Source organism: Galeopterus variegatus, unplaced genomic scaffold, assembly GCF_000696425.1.
Source record: "Galeopterus variegatus unplaced genomic scaffold, G_variegatus-3.0.2 Scaffold1178, whole genome shotgun sequence".
NCBI lineage: Eukaryota > Metazoa > Chordata > Mammalia > Dermoptera > Cynocephalidae > Galeopterus > Galeopterus variegatus.
The window spans coordinates 24,379-42,542 of record NW_007727289.1 but is presented as its reverse complement, the minus strand read 5'-3'; the positions used below and the strand labels follow the sequence as shown (position 1 = coordinate 42,542).

General features: G+C 54.8%; 1 protein-coding gene across 1 annotated transcript in view; it reads left to right on the top strand.

Moving 5' to 3' along the window:
- IGDCC3 (immunoglobulin superfamily, DCC subclass, member 3) overlaps window positions 1-17,590 on the top strand; it is a 38,918-nt gene extending 21,328 nt beyond the window's left edge. Inside the window, exons 3-14 of the mRNA XM_008575374.1 lie at window positions 10,143-10,287; window positions 10,840-10,970; window positions 11,552-11,689; window positions 12,984-13,142; window positions 14,239-14,404; window positions 14,701-14,948; window positions 15,121-15,285; window positions 15,556-15,747; window positions 15,853-15,957; window positions 16,449-16,587; window positions 16,755-16,962; window positions 17,096-17,590. Coding sequence (XP_008573596.1) covers window positions 10,143-10,287; window positions 10,840-10,970; window positions 11,552-11,689; window positions 12,984-13,142; window positions 14,239-14,404; window positions 14,701-14,948; window positions 15,121-15,285; window positions 15,556-15,747; window positions 15,853-15,957; window positions 16,449-16,587; window positions 16,755-16,962; window positions 17,096-17,317 — 2,018 coding nt within the window. The 3' untranslated portion in view covers window positions 17,318-17,590. The remainder of the gene's footprint in view (window positions 1-10,142; window positions 10,288-10,839; window positions 10,971-11,551; window positions 11,690-12,983; window positions 13,143-14,238; window positions 14,405-14,700; window positions 14,949-15,120; window positions 15,286-15,555; window positions 15,748-15,852; window positions 15,958-16,448; window positions 16,588-16,754; window positions 16,963-17,095) is intronic.
- Window positions 17,591-18,164: the final 574 nt, after the last annotated feature.

The window sequence follows — 18,164 nt, the reverse complement described above, 5'->3', positions numbered from 1 at the left end:
TGATTCCTTTGAATTTATGGGAAAACTTTTGATACGCTCTACAGATGGTTCCTAGGGCTTTGGGAGACCTCCGACCACTAGAGGGCAGCACTGGAGTTTCCCAGATAAGCCTGTCTCCAAGCGCTGGCAGTCCCATACCCAGCTGTGAAACTCCATGATTCTCCCAAGGAGTGTAGACTTGCCTCTTCCCTAAAACAGATAAGGCTTATTCTGGAGAGTAGTTGGGGTGGAGGGCCTGCAGACCTCCATCTATTGTGGTCCAGTGTTGAGCCACCAGAGATTCTGTGGAGCAACAGTATGCCATGAGACTCAGATGCAGTATCTGATCACAGTTAGAGAAAAGTGTGCTTTCATGGATGGAGAAAGACCACTCTACCCAGTGTTATCCTAGAATCTTAATGTTGGTATGGACCTTAGAGATTATCTGTCTCTCCTGCCCCCTTCCCATTTTACAGATGAGAAAACCAAGGCTGAAATTGAAAAGTCACATAGGGGGGCTGGCCCGGTGGCGCACTGCTACAGTGCGCCGTTTGGGAGCGCGGCGGCGCTCCCTCTGAGGGTTCGGATCCCACATACAGACCGGTTCCCGCTCACTGGCTGAGCGTGGTGTGGGTGCGACACTGAGGGTTGCGATCCGTTGCCGGACACGAAAAAAGACAAAAAGGAAAAAAAAAAAAAAGTCACATAGGGAGTCTGTGACAGAGCCAGGCATGATTCCACCTTGCTTCTCAATCACCTAACCACTACTGTATTAGTCCCTACAAATCCTGATATATGGCTCTGGAAATTTGGGGGAAGTATCTGTTTTTGTTGAGTGGTCCTCATGGTCATGTGAAAGCAATTTACTTAATAGCTCCGGCCTGGGCCGCCTAACCAGGCTCCCTTCCGGGAGGTGAGGGAGATCCGGTATCCTGACCAGAATGATGGAAGTTAAGGATATTGTGGGACTAGGCGGGTTTACATAAGGAAGATTGGTGACCCTGACACTGGCAGAGACATGAAGTCTGTGGAGAGGGGCTCTGCTGGGCCTGGACATTTTCAAGTCCAAGGCAGAGAAAGATTCTCAAGTTGACTTCCAGACCCTGACCCTGCACCATGGGCTGACTTTTAGAAGCAGCTGTGATTCAAAGGTTGCAGCTTTAAAGGATGAGACTTTATAACTCATCCAACTCAACTCCCCCATTTTACAGAGTAGGAAACAGAGGCCCAGAGAGGGGCCTTCAACTTTACCAAGAGCACACATCCAGTTCTTAAAAGAGATGAATCATAGTCTCACAGCCATCCCTTTACCCCACAGAAGCCGCTAGCAATTCGCAGTGCTTTGCCCCACCCCTAAAACCAGGAAAATAAATTACTTCTATATGTTATACATCCCGACAGACTAGCCTACAAGAGTAGCCCTGCAGGCCCCACCCTGGACAGGCTCTGCAGCTTGGATTTCCTGGAAGGCAGAGTTGGAATTGCTCGGGGAAGAGCCTCCCTGGGACAAGTACCTTGGCTGCTTATTTAACTGTGTTAATAGAACTTAGGAAATGTGTGGGCACAGTGACAATCAGTGAAATGGTAACACCAGCTTATCGTGGTGCTTATCTGTATTAGTTACACTCTATAAAAGCTACCACCAAACCCTGGGGGATTTAAATTAAAGTGAAGCATGCTGTGTAAGGGGTGTCTCTGCATGTGAATAGGAAAGGTGATTGTAAGGGTCTAGGGTGTTATATGCCTCTGTGTTTTCTGTGTGTGTCCATGGGCATCATCATTCATGTTGAGCAGTGTTTGAATATGTATTTCCCCAACAAGGGCAGCTATGATGCCAGGAAAGAGCACTGGGTTTGGAGTCACACCAGTGTAAGTTCAACTGCCTGCCTTAACACCATTGACTTGCTGTGTGACATTGGGCAAGTTGCTCAACCTCTCCGAGCTTTAGAAGGGCTAATAATCTCTACCTCTCAGGGATACACCAATGTAAGTATAGCTAACCTTTGTCCATTGATGGCTTTTGCAGGTTTCTGTTTTTCAGAGCCATACCACTGTGACAGTGCCCAAGATCTTGGCCTGGTACTTTCACCCTTCTGATGTTTCTTAGGAGCCTGGGTAGGAACACCTAAGGACAGGGCCTGTGGGATGGAGGAGATTTGCTCCTGGGGTGCCAGAACATCCTATCTGATGCATTAGCATTCAGTGAATATCTGTGGAATGAATGCTTAGAGTCCACTCAGTGGACTTAGGGTCCGTAGTGTAAATCGGACAGATAGCTGTATTTCCAAACCAAAACCAGGACACATCCTCTGACCCATCACCTGATATGTGGGATGAAAACAGGGCAAAATATTTGAAGTTGGGACCACTTTTGAAAACCTAGCAGTGGGGTTGGGTGGGATGGTCACATGGATAGGAGAAGCTTCTCTCCCTTTCCCCTTCCCTCTTTCCCTGGATGCAGAAGCAGGTGTCACTCATGTAGTGGGCATACCTACCCTGTGCACCTCCCATATGCTGTAGAGGGCTGATGCACCCCACCAGCCCATAGCACCTACCCCACAGGCACACTTCACACCCTGCACCGAAAGCTAGAGGGTGGAGGGAAGAGGAACTCATGGCTCAATCTGAAGGAAGGACTGGAGCCTCCAGATTATGGGGCTAAGTGATTAAAAGCAGGGCTTTGAGAGTTTTTATTCTCCTTGGGTTGTAAAAGCCGAGCCCAAAGGCTGCTGAGAGCCCCAGATTGCCTCACCTGCCACCATGCCTTTGGCCTTTCAATCTATTTCACCCAGTCCTACAGTGGGCCAACAGCTGGATGCAGTGACTTTCCCAAGCTGAACCCAGCCCCCTACTGTCCTCCACCTCCCCCCCATCCAGACCACCATTTGTCAGAGGTGGCTGCTGAGAGGGGAGAGATGTGGATTTATGGCTGCTGACTTGAAAAACAAAGTTGCCTTTTGTGTTAGAATTGGGGTGGGGGGTAGGAGGGGGCGTGGTGAGCTGGTGGTGGAGTGGGAGGGTGGTAGGGAGGGGCGGGGTTCAGGGGCCCAAGGCAGGCAGTGAGGGGCTTGAGGGGCTAAGGAGACAGACAAAGGGATTCAGAGGCTTCTCAGAACAGGGTCACCAGGCAAAGGCCCGATGGATCAATCACCCCCAGCAAAGCCCAGCAGGGCCTCTGAGCCACCAGAGTCCTCTGAGGCTATTTGTAAACGCCAGATTCCTGTCCACCCACACCCATTCAAGCACCCAAACCTCACACAGCCCTTCCCCTTTTCAAAACGTACTCTTTGGATTCAGAACCTTAATTCAACTTTCAGATTTTCCTTTGGAAGCCCAGGGAAGTAAATACAGGTCTTCTAAGTTCATACTCTTCCCCACCCCAAATGACCACAGCCAGTCAGTGTGGGGATTCTCCCCTAAAAGAGCCAGACTCATGGCCTAAGTGGGGACCTGGATGATGGGGAAGTACTATGCCAGAGTGTTGGGAAGGGTGAGCCTGGACCGATACCCATGGGGACTGGGAGCAAGTTTACCAGCCTCCCCGAGACTCAGGTTCTCTGCCATCAACTCCGTCCTTGTCATAGACTTATTTTTTGGCAGCTGGCTGGTTCAGGGATCAAACCCTGGACCTTGGTATTATCAGCAGCACACTCTAACCAACTGAGCTAACCAGCCAGCCAATGCTCATAGACTTTCAGACATGGGACATTTACAAGGGCTTTGAGAGTTTAAAGAGCATGTGAGGCAAGACTTGGCCAGGCTGCTTGCCCTCCAGGGGCCACAGTGTCCCAGCCGTATCCCACCAGTGGTTCTGCCCAGTGGATCTGTTGGGTCTGGGTGGAGGCCAGAGTAGCCATCCGGTGCCTGAATTCAGCAGGTGTTTTAACTACACCTCAGAGAGCCACATCCAACCCCCGGAATGAGCCTGGCCAATAAAGGCATGAGTTTATGGGCTTCATAAACATTTTACTAGAAAAATCAAGGCCTCAATTACTCAGTGGCCTCTTCCAACTGACAGCTTGTCTTCTGGGGCCCCTGTAAAGCCCGAGGCAGAAGTAACGTAGAAGAGGCTGAGCTCTGGTTTATGCCTGGCTGCCCCCGCCCCCCAGCAGCCCCCTCACCTTTCAGGCCTTGCCAATTGTGTCTTTCCTCACTCCTCCAGAGGGCTTGAGGCTCCACCACTAACTCCCTGAGCCTTGTCCTCTCTGTGGGAAGATGGCTATCCCCTTGGAGAAGACAGCCACCACCCACCACTTCTTCCCAGACCCTCAGCCCTGCCCTTCCATAACTTCTTTGCTCCCTTTTAACTCAAGATTCTACCATTTTCCCTCAACAACACAGCAAGTAGCTACTCTTTGCCAGGGACTGTGCTAAGCACTTTACAAACACATCTCGCTGAATTCCTCCTGCCGCAGCAGCTCTAGCGGTGTGAGCTGTTACTGTCCCTATTTTGTAAATGACAAGATAGAGGTTCTGAGAGATTACATCACTCGCCCAAGGTTGCACAGCTCACAATGGTGGTTTTGAGATTTGAACTCAGTTTTGTATGATTCCAGAGCCTTGACTATTAATCTCTTCCTTGTACTGCTACCTCAAAAAGTTCTTTGCAAGTATTTCCCCACTAGGAGCAGAAATCCTCCCGTGTGACCTTCTCTGCTATGCCGTGTGACAGCCCTAGCATAGGATCAAATGTGGACCTTGTTATCAGTCTCTGAGTCCATGTGGCCAAGAGGGGAGGGTGCAGGCCTTCCCCACTAGGAGCAGAAATCCTCCCGTGTGACCTTCTCTGCTATGCCGTGTGACAGCCCTGGCATAGGATCAAATGTGGACCTTGTTATCAGTCTCTGAGTCCATGTGGCCAAGAGGGGAGGGTGCAGGCCGGGGCAAGGCTAGGATAGTGATGAAGACAGAGAGGAGGGGTCCTCTCTGTGGGGCACCAGAGAGTGAGAGAGCAGGAGAGAAGGCAGCTGGGGGTCTGAAGCTTTGCCTCGGGTCTGGACCAGTGCTGTCCAGTAGAATTTTCTGTGATGATGATTCTATTGGTGCTGTCCCATAATGCAGCCAGTAGCCACTTGTGGCTTTTGAGCACTTGAAATGTGGCTAGTGAGTCTGAGGAACTGAATTTTAAATTTTTGTTTAATCCTAGTTTATTTTTTTTATTTTTATTTTTTTTTCCTTTTTGTCTTTTTTTACTGACCGGTAATGGGATCGCAACCCTCGGTGTCACTCCCGCACCACGCTCAACCAGTGAGCGGGAACTGGTCTCCACATGGGATCCAAACCCTCAGCGGGACCCAAGCGGCACACTCTCCAGTGCGCCACCAGGCTGGCCCATTAATCCTAGTTTAAATGGCCGTGTGTAGCTAGGAGCTAGTGTCTGGGACAGCACAGGGATGGTACTGTTGATGGTTGAAATTTACTCTGGTCCTCTGGGAATATAAGGCCTGGTGGGCTGAGGCTAGCCCAAGGTCTGTTGCTACTTCTAGATGCCACATTATAAGGGGGCCCCCACCCAGGGCTCGGCTACAGGAGGGTCTCCAGTCTCAAGACTTCTGAACATCATCTCATATCACAACTGCTGAAAGAGTCAAGGGTGTTTCACCTCAGCAGATGTTTCTCAGGGGACACCCAGACCTCAGATATTTGAAGGGCTGTTCTGTGAAGAACATTTATTTGTGTCTTCTAGAGCAGCATTATTATAGTGAAACTATAAAGCAAGTCACCTAGGTAATTTTAAATTCTAGTAGTCACATTTACAAAAAAGAAAAAAAGGAAAAGGGGGTGAAGTTAATTTTAATAATAAATTTTATTTTATCTGATATATCCAAAATATCATCATTTCAACATGTCACTATTTAAAAATAATTAATAAGACTTTTACATTCTTTTTTGGACTAAGTCTTTGAAATCCAAAATATTGTCATTTCAATTTGTAATCGATATTTTGAAAACCATTAATTATTTTTAATTAAAAAGTATTACTCTTTTCCAATTTTTTTACTACGGTAAAATACATGTAACATAAAGTTTTCCACCTTAACCGTTTTCAAGTGTACATTTCAGTGGTATGAAGTACATTCATGTTATTGTGCAGCCGTCACCACCCCCTGTAGCGCTCCATCCGAACATGCCCCCTGATCTTTTTATCATCACACACTGGAGAGGAGTCTGGCTGTGGCCGAAGGGTAGGAGGCCTGAGCTTCCTTCTCAGTGCTCTGCCTTGCCCCTTCGCTGCCCCTCTTCGTCCCCCTGGAGCCTGTCTAATCAGATCCAGGCCTGACCTTGCCAGAGGTCCTGGACCAGGAGGAAAGTTCCCCCTCCCCTCCCTGAGTGGCCCTAGGTCTGGCTCTCAGGAGACCCCTCCCCCTGAGGTGATTTATAGGAGTGTCCAGGAGCCGTTTCCTGCCTGTTTCTGCTCACTTCCAGCCCGGCAGATTGCTGGGCTCACTCTCTGCCCCTCTGTCCCTTCCACAGCCTGGCTGTACCCATGGTGGGGGCAGGGAGAGGCTAGGAGACTCCCAGATTGCTTGGGGACAAAGGTGGTTTCATTTCTTTTCTCCCCAACTGCCCCCAAGCAGGCCTTTGTCTGTCCTGCCTGTTGCCTTCTCTGGCCTTCACACCTGGAGGGCCTCCCAACCAGCCCATTACTCTCTCCCATCACCCAGCTTGAAGTGGTACTCCCAAAACTGTCCCCACCAGGCCAACAGGTATCAGCAGGAGTAGAAAGCATCAACAGCCAAAGTCACAGCACCACCAACCACAGGCAATGCCTCCAGCCACAACAGTAACTCATCCACATCGTCATCAACCACACGGTGGCCTCCAGGATGACTTGTTCAGAGCTCAGGGTTCTCAGAGGTCCAGCCCTCCACCCCACTTACCCATATTAGCCTGGGGACCCTCTCCCCAAAGACACATGATGAGAGAGTGTCCTGGCTCAGTGGCCTGTTGGCACAAGCCAGGCAAAAGCAGAATTGTGAACCAATCATGTCCCACCCTGAGAAACTGGAGGGGACCTAAGTGACCCAGAAATCCTTTCTCCCCTGACTTCCTAAAGAGAAAATGCAGTTGTCTGTAAAACAGGAGGGAGCAGAAGATTTCAAGAGTCTCCAGCCAAGCTGAGTACACTCTCCTGTAGATGGTGGATCTGAACAGGGACGAGCTGTTCATGAAGATGGGCAGGGGGTCAGAGCTGGAAGGGCCCCGCAGAGAGAGTACCTTGTCCACACCCTTGATTTATGGCTGAGAGGACCAGCCCTCTGAGACACTGCATGCCCAGGCTCTCAGCAATCCCCGGGATGTGCAGGGCTGACCAAAGGGTTGGGTAAGGGTGTGAGGAAGGGAGGGAAGAAGGAGCCTTGGATGAAGAGGACCCGCCCTCCCTTGACCACACCTGTGCAGCCAGCTGGGCTCCCAAGGTGGGCTGAGGAACCATCTCTCCAACCAGCAAGAAGAGGCTGTTCCAACGTGCAGTCCACTCCGGGGTTGGACCTGCCCTTGGAGAGTGAGAAACTTGCTGGAGAACTAAGAGACACCCCAGCAGAGCCCTAAGCCTCAGTTTCCCCTTTTTAAAATGAAGGGATTGGGCCGGCCCGGTGGCGCACTGGATAGTGCGCTGCTTGGGAGGCGCGGCGGCGCTCCCGCCCGAGGGTTCGGATCCCACGTACAGACCAGTTCCCGCTCACTGGCTGAGCGAGGCGCGGGAGCGACGCCGAGGGTTGCGATCCCGTTGCCAGACACGGAAAAAGACAAAAGACAAAAAAATAAAAATAAAAATAAAAATAAATAAAATGAAGGGATTGGCTTCAGATTAGTGGTTTTCAAGCACTTTTAAAGGCAAAGTTACCCTTCATATTAAATGGTTGTAAGAATTGCAACCAAGTAAAGCAGATAGAGAGATACGGCGGGGCGCTGCTGTGATGGAAGGGAAGCGTGGGCGGGGAGGGGCTCAGCAGCATCCCGGGGGACCCTTAGGACTCCAGCCACATACAGTGGAAGAGCATCAGACAGGCTCGTTGCCTGTGACCCCTCCAGCTCAAGCATCGTCTCTCACCTCACATTCAGTTGTACTGTCGTTGCTTAGACTGGAGGGGGGGCCGTAGGGAGTAGAAGTCAGACTTTCTCCATCCTCAGCACCCTGATAACAAGCAGCCCTCTTTCCCTTGCCTCTTTCCTCAGGCCAGCTCCTAGCCCTGGTGCCTCCAGGGAGCCCAGAATGGGGGCTAGAAGCACAAAGGAATCAGTTCCTTAATGAGGAGGCATCTGTAGTCAGCAGAGCCATTAGTCCCCGCCCCAGGTCCCTGGGGGACTTCAAGCTCCTCTCCAGCTGGAGGGAGGAGGGGGCAGGCAGCTCCCCAGCTCCTGAATGGGCAGATCCCAGGACAGGGGTGGGCACAGACAGCTGACCCAGGAGCCTGGGTGCCCTCTCCACTCCCCAGGCCCACATCCAGCCCTGCCCTCCTGGAGGTTGAGGTCTGGAGGCAGTAGAGGGGCCCCAGCAGCATCTCAGCCCCTGGGCTGACCTGAAGGCTCTTGGCCAACACAGCCTTTGGCCTGAGACAGGGCAGGCTGACTTCACACTGCTCCCTGGGGATTCTCTCACCAAGCCGGACAAACAGGGGCACCAGCTGGGACACTTGGCCCCACCTCCTGCCCGAGGGCCCCAATGTGCTGTTTATAAGAGCCATGCCTACATGGGGACACGTGAGATTGATTACCCACACAGTACCAGGATCACACACCTGCCACAGGAGCTGATGGATTCAAACCCCTGTCCCCATGAAGACAGGTACACTTGGAGCACATACACGGAGACACAGCCACACTTCCCAGCAAACACACGCCCTGCACACATGTACAAAGAGGTGCACACACCCATCAGCCATGCTCCCAGGAGGCCCTCAGAGAGGAGGAGGCAGGGTGGGGGATCTTTATGCATGTTTATATGTAATGAACCACATGCAAATGAGATGGAAAACGCACCACAAAGGAGCCAGCCCCCAGAGACGGGTGGAAGGGCACAAAGGCTCGGCCTTCCTGGCTGCCCTGGAGTCTAGACCAGGCAGGATTGAAGGGGCCTGAGATGGGACGTGCCCCCACCAGGGAGCCAGGAGCAGGAGCAGGACAGCCCAGCATCCCTGCTGCTGTGGGGGAGGGCGCTTTCTGGGAGGGGAGCAACTGTCCCAGTTGATGGAGTGCCTGAGGGGAGGGGCTGCCTGCCTGGACAGATGGTGTACCGCCTTCGCGTACTTGAGGCAAAGTGGATTTTAATGAAATCGCAGTCCTGGTGCTGAAGCTGGGACTCCGTGTGGGAGGGGCCCCTTCCCCAGGCTTTACAGGGTGGAACTTGCGGCTGGGTGGGCAGGAACACTTAACCAGCCTAAAATGAGGGAGTGGGGGGCGCATCACAGCCTCTCTGCTCTGGCCTCTGCAGACCAGAGTTCAGGGGGTTAGTTCAGATTCCCAAAAGGTGGGGAGGGGTCCCTGAATATTTATGATACATTGAAATGTAGATTGGTAGGTCTGTCTTCTGAGAGGCTTGTCACCTCACATGGAGACACCACCCTCTTGGGGTGCATAGAGAGACTGCAGGAGAATTAGGGGTGGGGGGTGGTGAGGAAGGACAAAAAGCCATGGGTAGCCATGGTCTGAAGACCAGTGTCCCTGCTGGCTGACATTGGACTATGTGCTTCCCCTCTCTGGGCCTCAGTTTCCAATTCTGTAAAATGTAAAGTATAATACTTAGGCCTTGACACCTTAGGGGCAGTTTATGAAAATAAATCCAAAATCAGCTGAAAAAATGGGGAGCAAGACTCGGGAGCAGGGCTTTCTCTGATTGGCTTTCTTGACTCAGTTTTGGGAGAGACCAATGCCTCCCAGAGAAGCCGCCCAACAGCCCACGATTTGTTACAGGTTTGTCATTCAGGAGTTTGCTCAGACCTTTCTCAAAATATCCCAGCCCAGCCTATACCGCCTCTTAGGGGGAGATGTTTCCTGCCGACGAGAGACTGGGCAAGAGCTGATGTGCATCTGCCAACTCCAGGAAAACTCTGCCCCTCAGTGGGGTGAGCTCAGGGTCTCCAGGCTGTGACCCAGCCACACCCCTCCCATGCCCTCCCCTGCCCCTCCACAGCATGCCCTACCATGTGCTTCTCTTTTCCCAGCCATGTCGGACTTCCACGTGCACCCCCAGGCCACCGTGGGTGAGGAGGGCGGCGTGGCCCGCTTCCAGTGCCAAATCCATGGGCTTCCCAAACCCCTGATCACGTGGGAGAAGAACAGAGTCCCCATTGACACGGACAATGAGAGGTGAGCCCTGTGTGGGAAAGACAGGGCAGACTCTGGGCCTTGGAAAAGGACTGCCCACAGCTCTGGGGGCCGCAGCTGGTGCCCACAGGTGCCTGACAGAGTGGAGTTTCTGCAGCCTTAGTTGAGACCGAGTATCCACATGGCTTGATGGGCCCAGATTCTAGGCTTACGGATGTATTTGAGGACTGTGTGTGATCATCGACAAGGCTGGGGTTGAGGGTGTGTCTTCCTGCAAGTCCCAGTGTGTGTCTGTGATGACGACTGTGATGTTGGGACAGCACCCATTCTGCAGCCTTAGTTGAGACCGAGTATCCACATGGCTTGATGGGCCCAGATTCTAGGCTTATGGATGTATTTGAGGACTGTGTGTGATCATCGACAAGGCTGGGATTGAGGGTGTGTCTTCCTGCAAGTCCCAGTGTGTGTCTGTGATGACGACTGTGATGTTGGGACAGCACCCGGGTCCTGGGCTGTGTCTCTGATGCTCAGTATCCCTGTGGCCGATGGTGTCAGTGGCTGTGCTGGTGGTCATCTGTGTCCCCCCCCCAACAGGTACACATTGCTGCCCAAGGGGGTCCTGCAGATCACAGGACTTCGGGCCGAAGACAGTGGTGTCTTCCACTGTGTGGCCTCAAACATTGCCAGTGTCCGGATCAGCCATGGGGCCAGGCTCACGGTGTCAGGTGAGGGTCCTTTGGCCTGATCAGTTCTCCCAACCACCCCAACTGAGCTCCTAACTCCTCCCCACCCTCGGATCCATCTCTCTTCAACTGGCCTCTGGAGACTTGTAAGTCAAGCACACACAGAGCACCTTCTAAGCGCAAAGCTCTGTGTTGCTCACCAGGAGGGCTCAGAAGGGACCCAAGGCCTGGTGCCTGGCTCGGGTCCACCTGGGGAAGCCCATCCTCTGCTCATCCCCAGGGGCTGCCCCGCTGATAGAAGCCCTGCAGGCATGGATGTGAGGAACGTCCTGGTCCCCCTGGCCTGTGACCACAGGACCTGGTTTCAGGGCTGCTGTTTGTTTCCCACCCCGCTCGGGTCCACCTGGGGAAGCCCATCCTCTGCTCATCCCCAGGGGCTGCCCCGCTGATAGAGGCCCTGCAGGCATGGATGTGAGGAACGTCCTGGTCCCCCTGGCCTGTGACCACAGGACCTGGTTTCAGGGCTGCTGTTTGTTTCCCACCCTGATGTCTGGGTTGTGGGTGGGGCGAGGAAGTGGGAACATTCCTAGCAGAAGTGAGGAACTGTAGCACCTTCCTCCCAGGCTCGGGCTCCGGGGCCTACAAGGAGCCGGCGATCCTTGTGGGGCCTGAGAACCTCACCCTGACTGTGCACCAGACCGCGGTGCTCGAGTGTGTCGCCACGGGCAACCCGCGCCCCATTGTGTCCTGGAGCCGCCTGGGTGAGCCTCATCCCTGCAGCCCCAGCCCCTCCTGCCTCTGTCCCACCCTCTGGGAGGGACGGGCTCATCACCCAGCTCTGGGGGGACTTTGAATCCTGTTTGTTCTCTTGGGGGTCCTTTCTCTCTCTGTGGCCTAGGGAGGGGTAAGTTTCCCCCTCCTGTGGGACCAGGGAGGTCAGCCCGCCCCCTACATTCTCCCTCCCCCATGGGATGGCTTAGCTCCCTGGGTTACCTCGTCCAGTCCCTGCAGCCCTCCCCTCACCCAAGCATCAGGACCCCCAGGACCCCTCTGCCACCTCAGCACCCCAGTCTCTTTCCCCTCCCACTCCTCCTGCCCTCTATACCCTGGCCACAGGAGTGCCCCAGCTAGCAATCCCAAGCCCCTCAAAATCTCAGCCTGTTGTCACCTCCTCACCCTTGGCCCCCCAGTCTCTAGCCGGGCCCCTAAGTCCCCCAGCCTAAATCCCTAGGCAGCTGAAGGAGGGAAATGAAAGGGTGCAGATGGGCCCACATTGTCTGGGCAGAAAGGTCACTCGGGAAGGAAACTCTGGAGGGGGTGGGGTGGGGTCCACATTCACAAGGAGACTGTGCCACATTGTAGCAGCTGAGTGATTGGGGAAGGAGGGGGCAGCAGGCGGGATAATGGAGTAGATTTCACCACTTCAGGGACTGAATGGGGAGCTGTCTCCTTGTATTCTGACTGTGCTAATCTGATCCTGGGGTGGGGGGAGGGCCTGGGTCCCTGGGAGAGACTGGAAAGAGTGGCCTCACCATTAGGAGAAGCCTCTAGGCACTGCAAGGACCATCTGGTCCAACATTTCCCAAAGAGTGATCTGCCAGGCAGGAAAGAATGGCTTGGAGGTCTAACAAGTTTGGGAAACAGAGTTAACCAGACCCCCGTTACTGCGGGCCTTCTCAGGGCGTTGTGGCTGACAACGCAGGAGTGCAACGGATATTTGATCACAGAATTTTTTTAGGAGAGACAAACCAGGTTGGGAAATGTTGATCTAAGTCAAACCCCTCACTTTATGGACTGAGAGACAGAGGGGAAGGAACTTGAAGGTCCCCAGTGGGTCAGTGAGGATATGAGCGTCAGGACCCCCATTTCTAGGCGAGAGGGTTGGGTGCTGCTGTCCGCCGCCTCTGCAATGCCGTGTGCGGTGCTTGTGGGGGAAGGTGCAGAGTCAAAGACTGGGGATCCCTGGAAGACTGGGGGTGGGGGGGCAAGGCCTCTGGCACATTCCTGCGCTTCTCCTCTTCCATGCCTGCCTCATACCCTCTCCCTCCTCCTCAGATGGCCGCCCCATTGGGGTGGAGGGCATCCAGGTGCTGGGCACAGGGAACCTCATCATCTCAGACGTGACCGTCCAGCACTCGGGCGTCTACGTCTGCGCAGCCAACAGGCCTGGCACCCGGGTGAGGAGAACAGCACAGGGCCGGCTGGTAGTGCAAGGTACTGATGGCGACCCAGGAGAGGAGGGAAGGGCTTCCTTCCATGCGGCCCCTCCTCCTGTCCGGTCCTCGCCTCATTGCTGTCTCTGGCCAAGCCCAGCCCTCTCTCACCCCCAGGCCAGGCCCAAGGGGGCAGCTCTCTCCCCAGGAATGGTGTGCTTGGTCATGTGCGGCCCCCTCCAGGTGCATGGCCATCCCTGCACCCCAGAGTCATTTCCACCTTCTAGTCACAGCTGCTGTCCCCCCACATGCTGTTTTCATTCACACGTGTGGCACTTCCATGCTCACACCTGCCTGTCTGTGGCCACTCCCCCTGCCTGCTCATCACTGTCACACTCTCACACCCCAGCTCCACCTCCCACGCAGAGCTGGCCTCCACCCCCACGCGGGGCCTCTGCGGCTGCCCAGGCCACACTGCCCAGCTCCAGCCCTGCAGCTCAACTGTCCCCATGAACTGGGCTTGGATTTCCATTTTCAGGGTTTTTCTGTGGTTGTTCCCTCCCTGAGAGCGGGGGAGGGGGCGGGAAATGGGAGAATTAGGAACTTAAATGCCCGTTTGTTTAGCATTCCATGTGCTGTTAATCTGTCCAAATGAAAGTGATGGAGCATTTCATTTCTTGGGTGTTAATAGAGGCTCGAGGGCTGGGATTGGAGGAGAGCAGAATTGAACGTGGGGGCAAGGGGGGCCAGTACTGAGGGCTCATCCATCTCCCCGTCACTACCTCCTTCAAGGTGCAGCCAAACCTATTAGCACATTTATTTATTTAACAATTTCCCGAACAGGGAGCTCAGCTTGATTGCTTTCGGATACAAATGTCAGTTTCTTAAATAGTCATTAAAATAGAGCCCTCTCTTGGGCCTGCCTGGGGTGGAGGGGGTGGGAGGTGGACCATCTCCGGGAACCTGGGCAGGGGTGGAGGCTGGGCCCCACCTGGAGGAATCTCCAGGGGGTGGATGTGTGTGTCAGAGCACACCTCACACCCTGTGGACCTCCCACCCCTTCCCCATTTCTGCTTCCTCATCCCTTCACTCACAGCTGTCTCCATCCCTCTCTACCTGACCTCCATGACTCCACTTCTCTGTACCCCCACTTCCAGCCCCAGCTGAGTTTGTCCAGCATCCCCAGTCCATCTCCAGGCCAGCTGGGACCACAGCCATGTTCACCTGCCAAGCCCAGGGTGAGCCGCCCCCTCATGTCACATGGCTGAAGAATGGACAGGTGGTGGGGCCAGGAGGCCACGTCAGGCTCAAGAATAACAACAGGTATGTGTGTGGCATGTGTTGGGACGAGGACCAGGGAAGAGATGAGGAAGGGGACCTGGAAGAAGTGGCCTGAGCAGACTGTGCACCTCCTGCCAGAGAAGAGCATTCAGTTGGGAGTCTGGAGACTTGGGCTTGAGTCCCAGGTCTGCCTGGACTCAACTTGCTGGGAGACATCAGACAAGTGGTTTGTCTTCTGGGGGACTCAGTTTCTCCATCTCTGAAATGGGGACATTTGGCTGACCTCTCGGGACACTCTGAGAGGAAGAGGATATCTGAGGCTCTCCCTCCCCCTGCAGCACGCTGACCATTTCGGGAATTGGTCCTGAAGACGAAGCCATCTACCAATGCGTGGCTGAGAACAGTGCTGGCTCTTCACAGGCCAGTGCCAGACTGACCGTGCTGTGGGCCGAGGGGCTGCCTGGGCCCCCCCACAATGTGCGGGCAGTCACCGTGTCATCCACCGAGGTCCGTGTGTCCTGGAGCGAGCCCCTGGTCAATACCAAGGAGATCATCGGCTATGTCCTGCATATCAGGAAGGCTGCTGGTGGGTGGGGGCCGGGAGGGTGAGGCTGTTTCTCATCCCAGTCGACCCCACATGTCCTGACCCAACCCCTTCCCTTCCTTCTCCCCTGTACCTGGCCACCCTCATTGCACCAATGCCAGTGGAACTCCCTCGTGTCCCTCATGCTTCCCTGCCCTACCCTTTGTCTCCCCAGACCCACCAGAGCTGGAGTACCAGGAAGCAGTCAGCAAGAGCACCTTGCAGCACCTGGTGAGCGACCTGGAGCCCTGCACAGCCTACAGCTTCTACGTCAAGGCCTATACACCAAGGGGGGCCAGCTCAGCCTCCGCCCCCACCCTGGCCAGCACCCTGGGTGAAGGTGAGGCCTGGACGTGCAGTACAAATCCAGACACTCAGGGTATCAGAGCAGAACCACCGTGCACGCTAGTTTGGGTTGCGTACTGGACAGGGTGCCTGGCCCTGAGGTTGGGTCGGGGCTGGGTCTACTTGGAGGAAGGGGCATCTTTCTCTAATTCATGGAGTGGTGCACAAGTAAGTGCACACCCTGGGTCAGGGGCCAGAGAGCTGTCAGGCCCTGGGGGTCCAGGTCACAGATAGAAAACGTCTTGGCTTCCTCCTCTGCCTGCAGCCCCTGCCCCACCCCCGTTGTCGGTGCGGGTCCTGGGCAGCTCCTCCCTGCAGCTGCTGTGGGAGCCTTGGCCCCGGCTGGCCCAGCATGAGGGCGGCTTCAAGCTGTTCTACCGCCCAGCAAGCAAAGCCTCCTTCACTGGCCCCATTCTGCTGCCTGGAACTGTCTCCTCCTACAACCTCAGCCAGCTCGGTGAGGCGGACACAGCCCAGACTTAGGGAGTCAGACTGGGGTGCGGTGCTGAGGGCCAGGAGGTGGAGGCAGGGGCAGTCACTCAGCGGCCCTGCCTTCCCCCAGACCCCACTGCAGTGTATGAGGTGAAGCTGCTCGCCTACAACCAGCATGGGGACGGCAACGCCACAGTCCGCTTTGTGTCTTTGAGGGGAGCATCTGAGAGGACAGGTGAGGTGGGCTGCGGGGCTGAAGACTGGCAGCAGGAAGGGAGGCCAGGGGCTGGGGGTGGAGAGGGGGCAGGGAAGGGAGGAGGGCAGAACAGTGCATGCAGCCCTCGAGAACACAGGCTTAGACCTGAGTTTGAAGCCTGGCTGTGCAGCATTCTAGCTGTGTGACCTTGGGCAAGTTCCTTGACCTCTCTGAGCCCCAGTTTTGTCCTCTATAAAACAGAGCTAATAATACCTACTTTATAAACTTGTGGCAAGGATGAAATGGTCCATATAAATTGCTATTCCCAGAATCTGGCACAAAGTTAGTGCTTGATAATTGGTAAAACAGAATTGGAAAGGTTGTCCCCTAGGCAAAGTCAAAGGGTGTGCCCACTCCCTCTTCGGGGTGAGAGCAGCTGAGGGAGAAGGAGTCCCCAGAGACTGGGTGCCTGGGGGTACTTCAGGCCAGGAGGGACACAGCCCCCAACCTGCCCCTGCCCCCCACCCCAGCCCTGAGCCCACCATGTGACTGCCAGAAGGAGGAAGCCACCAACCAGAAGTCTACCACAGGCATCGTCATTGGCATCCACATTGGGGTCACCTGCATCATCTTCTGTGTCCTCTTCCTCCTGTTTGGCCAAAGGGGCAGGTGGGTCCTGGCTGGGGAGATGGGGCTGGGCTGGCGTGAGGGTAGGAAACAGGCCTGGAGAAGGAGGGGAGGAGAGTTTGGGGCTCACTGCCTCTATCTTTTTTCTCTGTCCCTTTGTTCTTGCTCCTTCCCACGTCCCTCCCCCTAACTCTTGGCTCACCCCTTAGGGTCCTCTTGTGTAAGGATGTGGAAAACCAGCTCTCCCCTCCTCAGGGCCCCCGGAGCCAGAGGGACCCTGGCATCCTGGCCCTGAATGGGGCGGGACGGGGAGAGCGGGCTCAGCTGGGCCGGGATGGGAAATGTGTGGACACGAAGGAGCTGGAGCAACTGTTCCCCACAGCTGCGGCGTCAGGGCAGCCAGAGCCCAGATCCGTGGTGAGTGTCCCTGCCTTGAGCAAAACTCCTGCTTCGGGCTTTGGCCACCTCCTGATCCTGACCTCCCTTCACCTTGGCTGCAGGCCTGGGGCCCTCAAGCTGACACCTGTGTGACTAGCTCTTTCCCCAGCAGGACCCTGCAGCCCCAGCCCTGTGTGAGGAGACCCAGCTCTCCATGCTGCCACTGCAGGGGCTCAGCTTTGTGGAGGGAAGGACGACAGAGGCCAAGGCCCCCTGCACAGGCCCCATGGCTGCCCTACCACCCCAGGACATGGACCCTGCCCTCCTGGGTGAAGGACAGGTTGCCTGGCCTTCTGTGGCACCAGCTGCCCAGCCAGCTCACTCGGGACAGTAGCCAGTGTCTGGCAGCCTCTTGAGGGGGCAGCCCCCATTCTCAGGTCAAAGGCAAGATTTCTCCTGTCATGTGGGATTTGGATGGTCCTGGAGACTCCCCACGTTTCTGTCCTGACTGCCCCTCAGGTTGTCAAGACCTAAGGCAGCCTTGGCAGGAGGGACCTGCCTTCTCTCTCCTGGCCCAATGCCCCCCTCCCCTCTGGCTGGTACCCACATGACTTGGAACTGAACCATTTTCCTTTAAAAAACGAAAGTTAAAATCAAAAAAAAAAAAGAAAGAAAAAGTAAAAGCGAGAGAGAAAGGAGAGGAAGGTGAATTAGACTTCAAAAATATGCCCCTGCTGTGGCTGGGCCCCTGATACTGTCACCCTCCACCGACCTTGTTTTCTCAGGACGGATTTTTGCTGTTTTGGCTCTCAGCACCTACCTCAGCCGGAATGAATGTCCTCGGGGCAGTGGGGCGGTAGCCTCAGCCCTCTGCCCCACAGAGCCCGAATGCACTCCTACCTCAAGCCCCTTTATGGGCACCCCCGCTCCCTCCCCACCGATGTTGTTGTCCAGAGTTGGAAAAAAAAAAAAAAGTCCCTCCACATTCCCCCGTTTCCAGGTGTGAAAGAAAACGTCTACCTCAAGGCTGGCTCTGCACCTGGCCAGCGATTGTCACTGGACCCTCCTCCCGTGCCACCTCCACAGCCCACTTGCCTCTCCCCAGAGAGCAGGCCAGAGGCTAAGTCAGCAAGGGGGGGGCCTCTTGGGCCTATAGAAATAAAGATGGAATTGGTCAGAGAGAAAATGTGAAAAAAGCCAAAAATGAAAGGAAATTTGTTCCTTGAAGTACAGATTTTTAT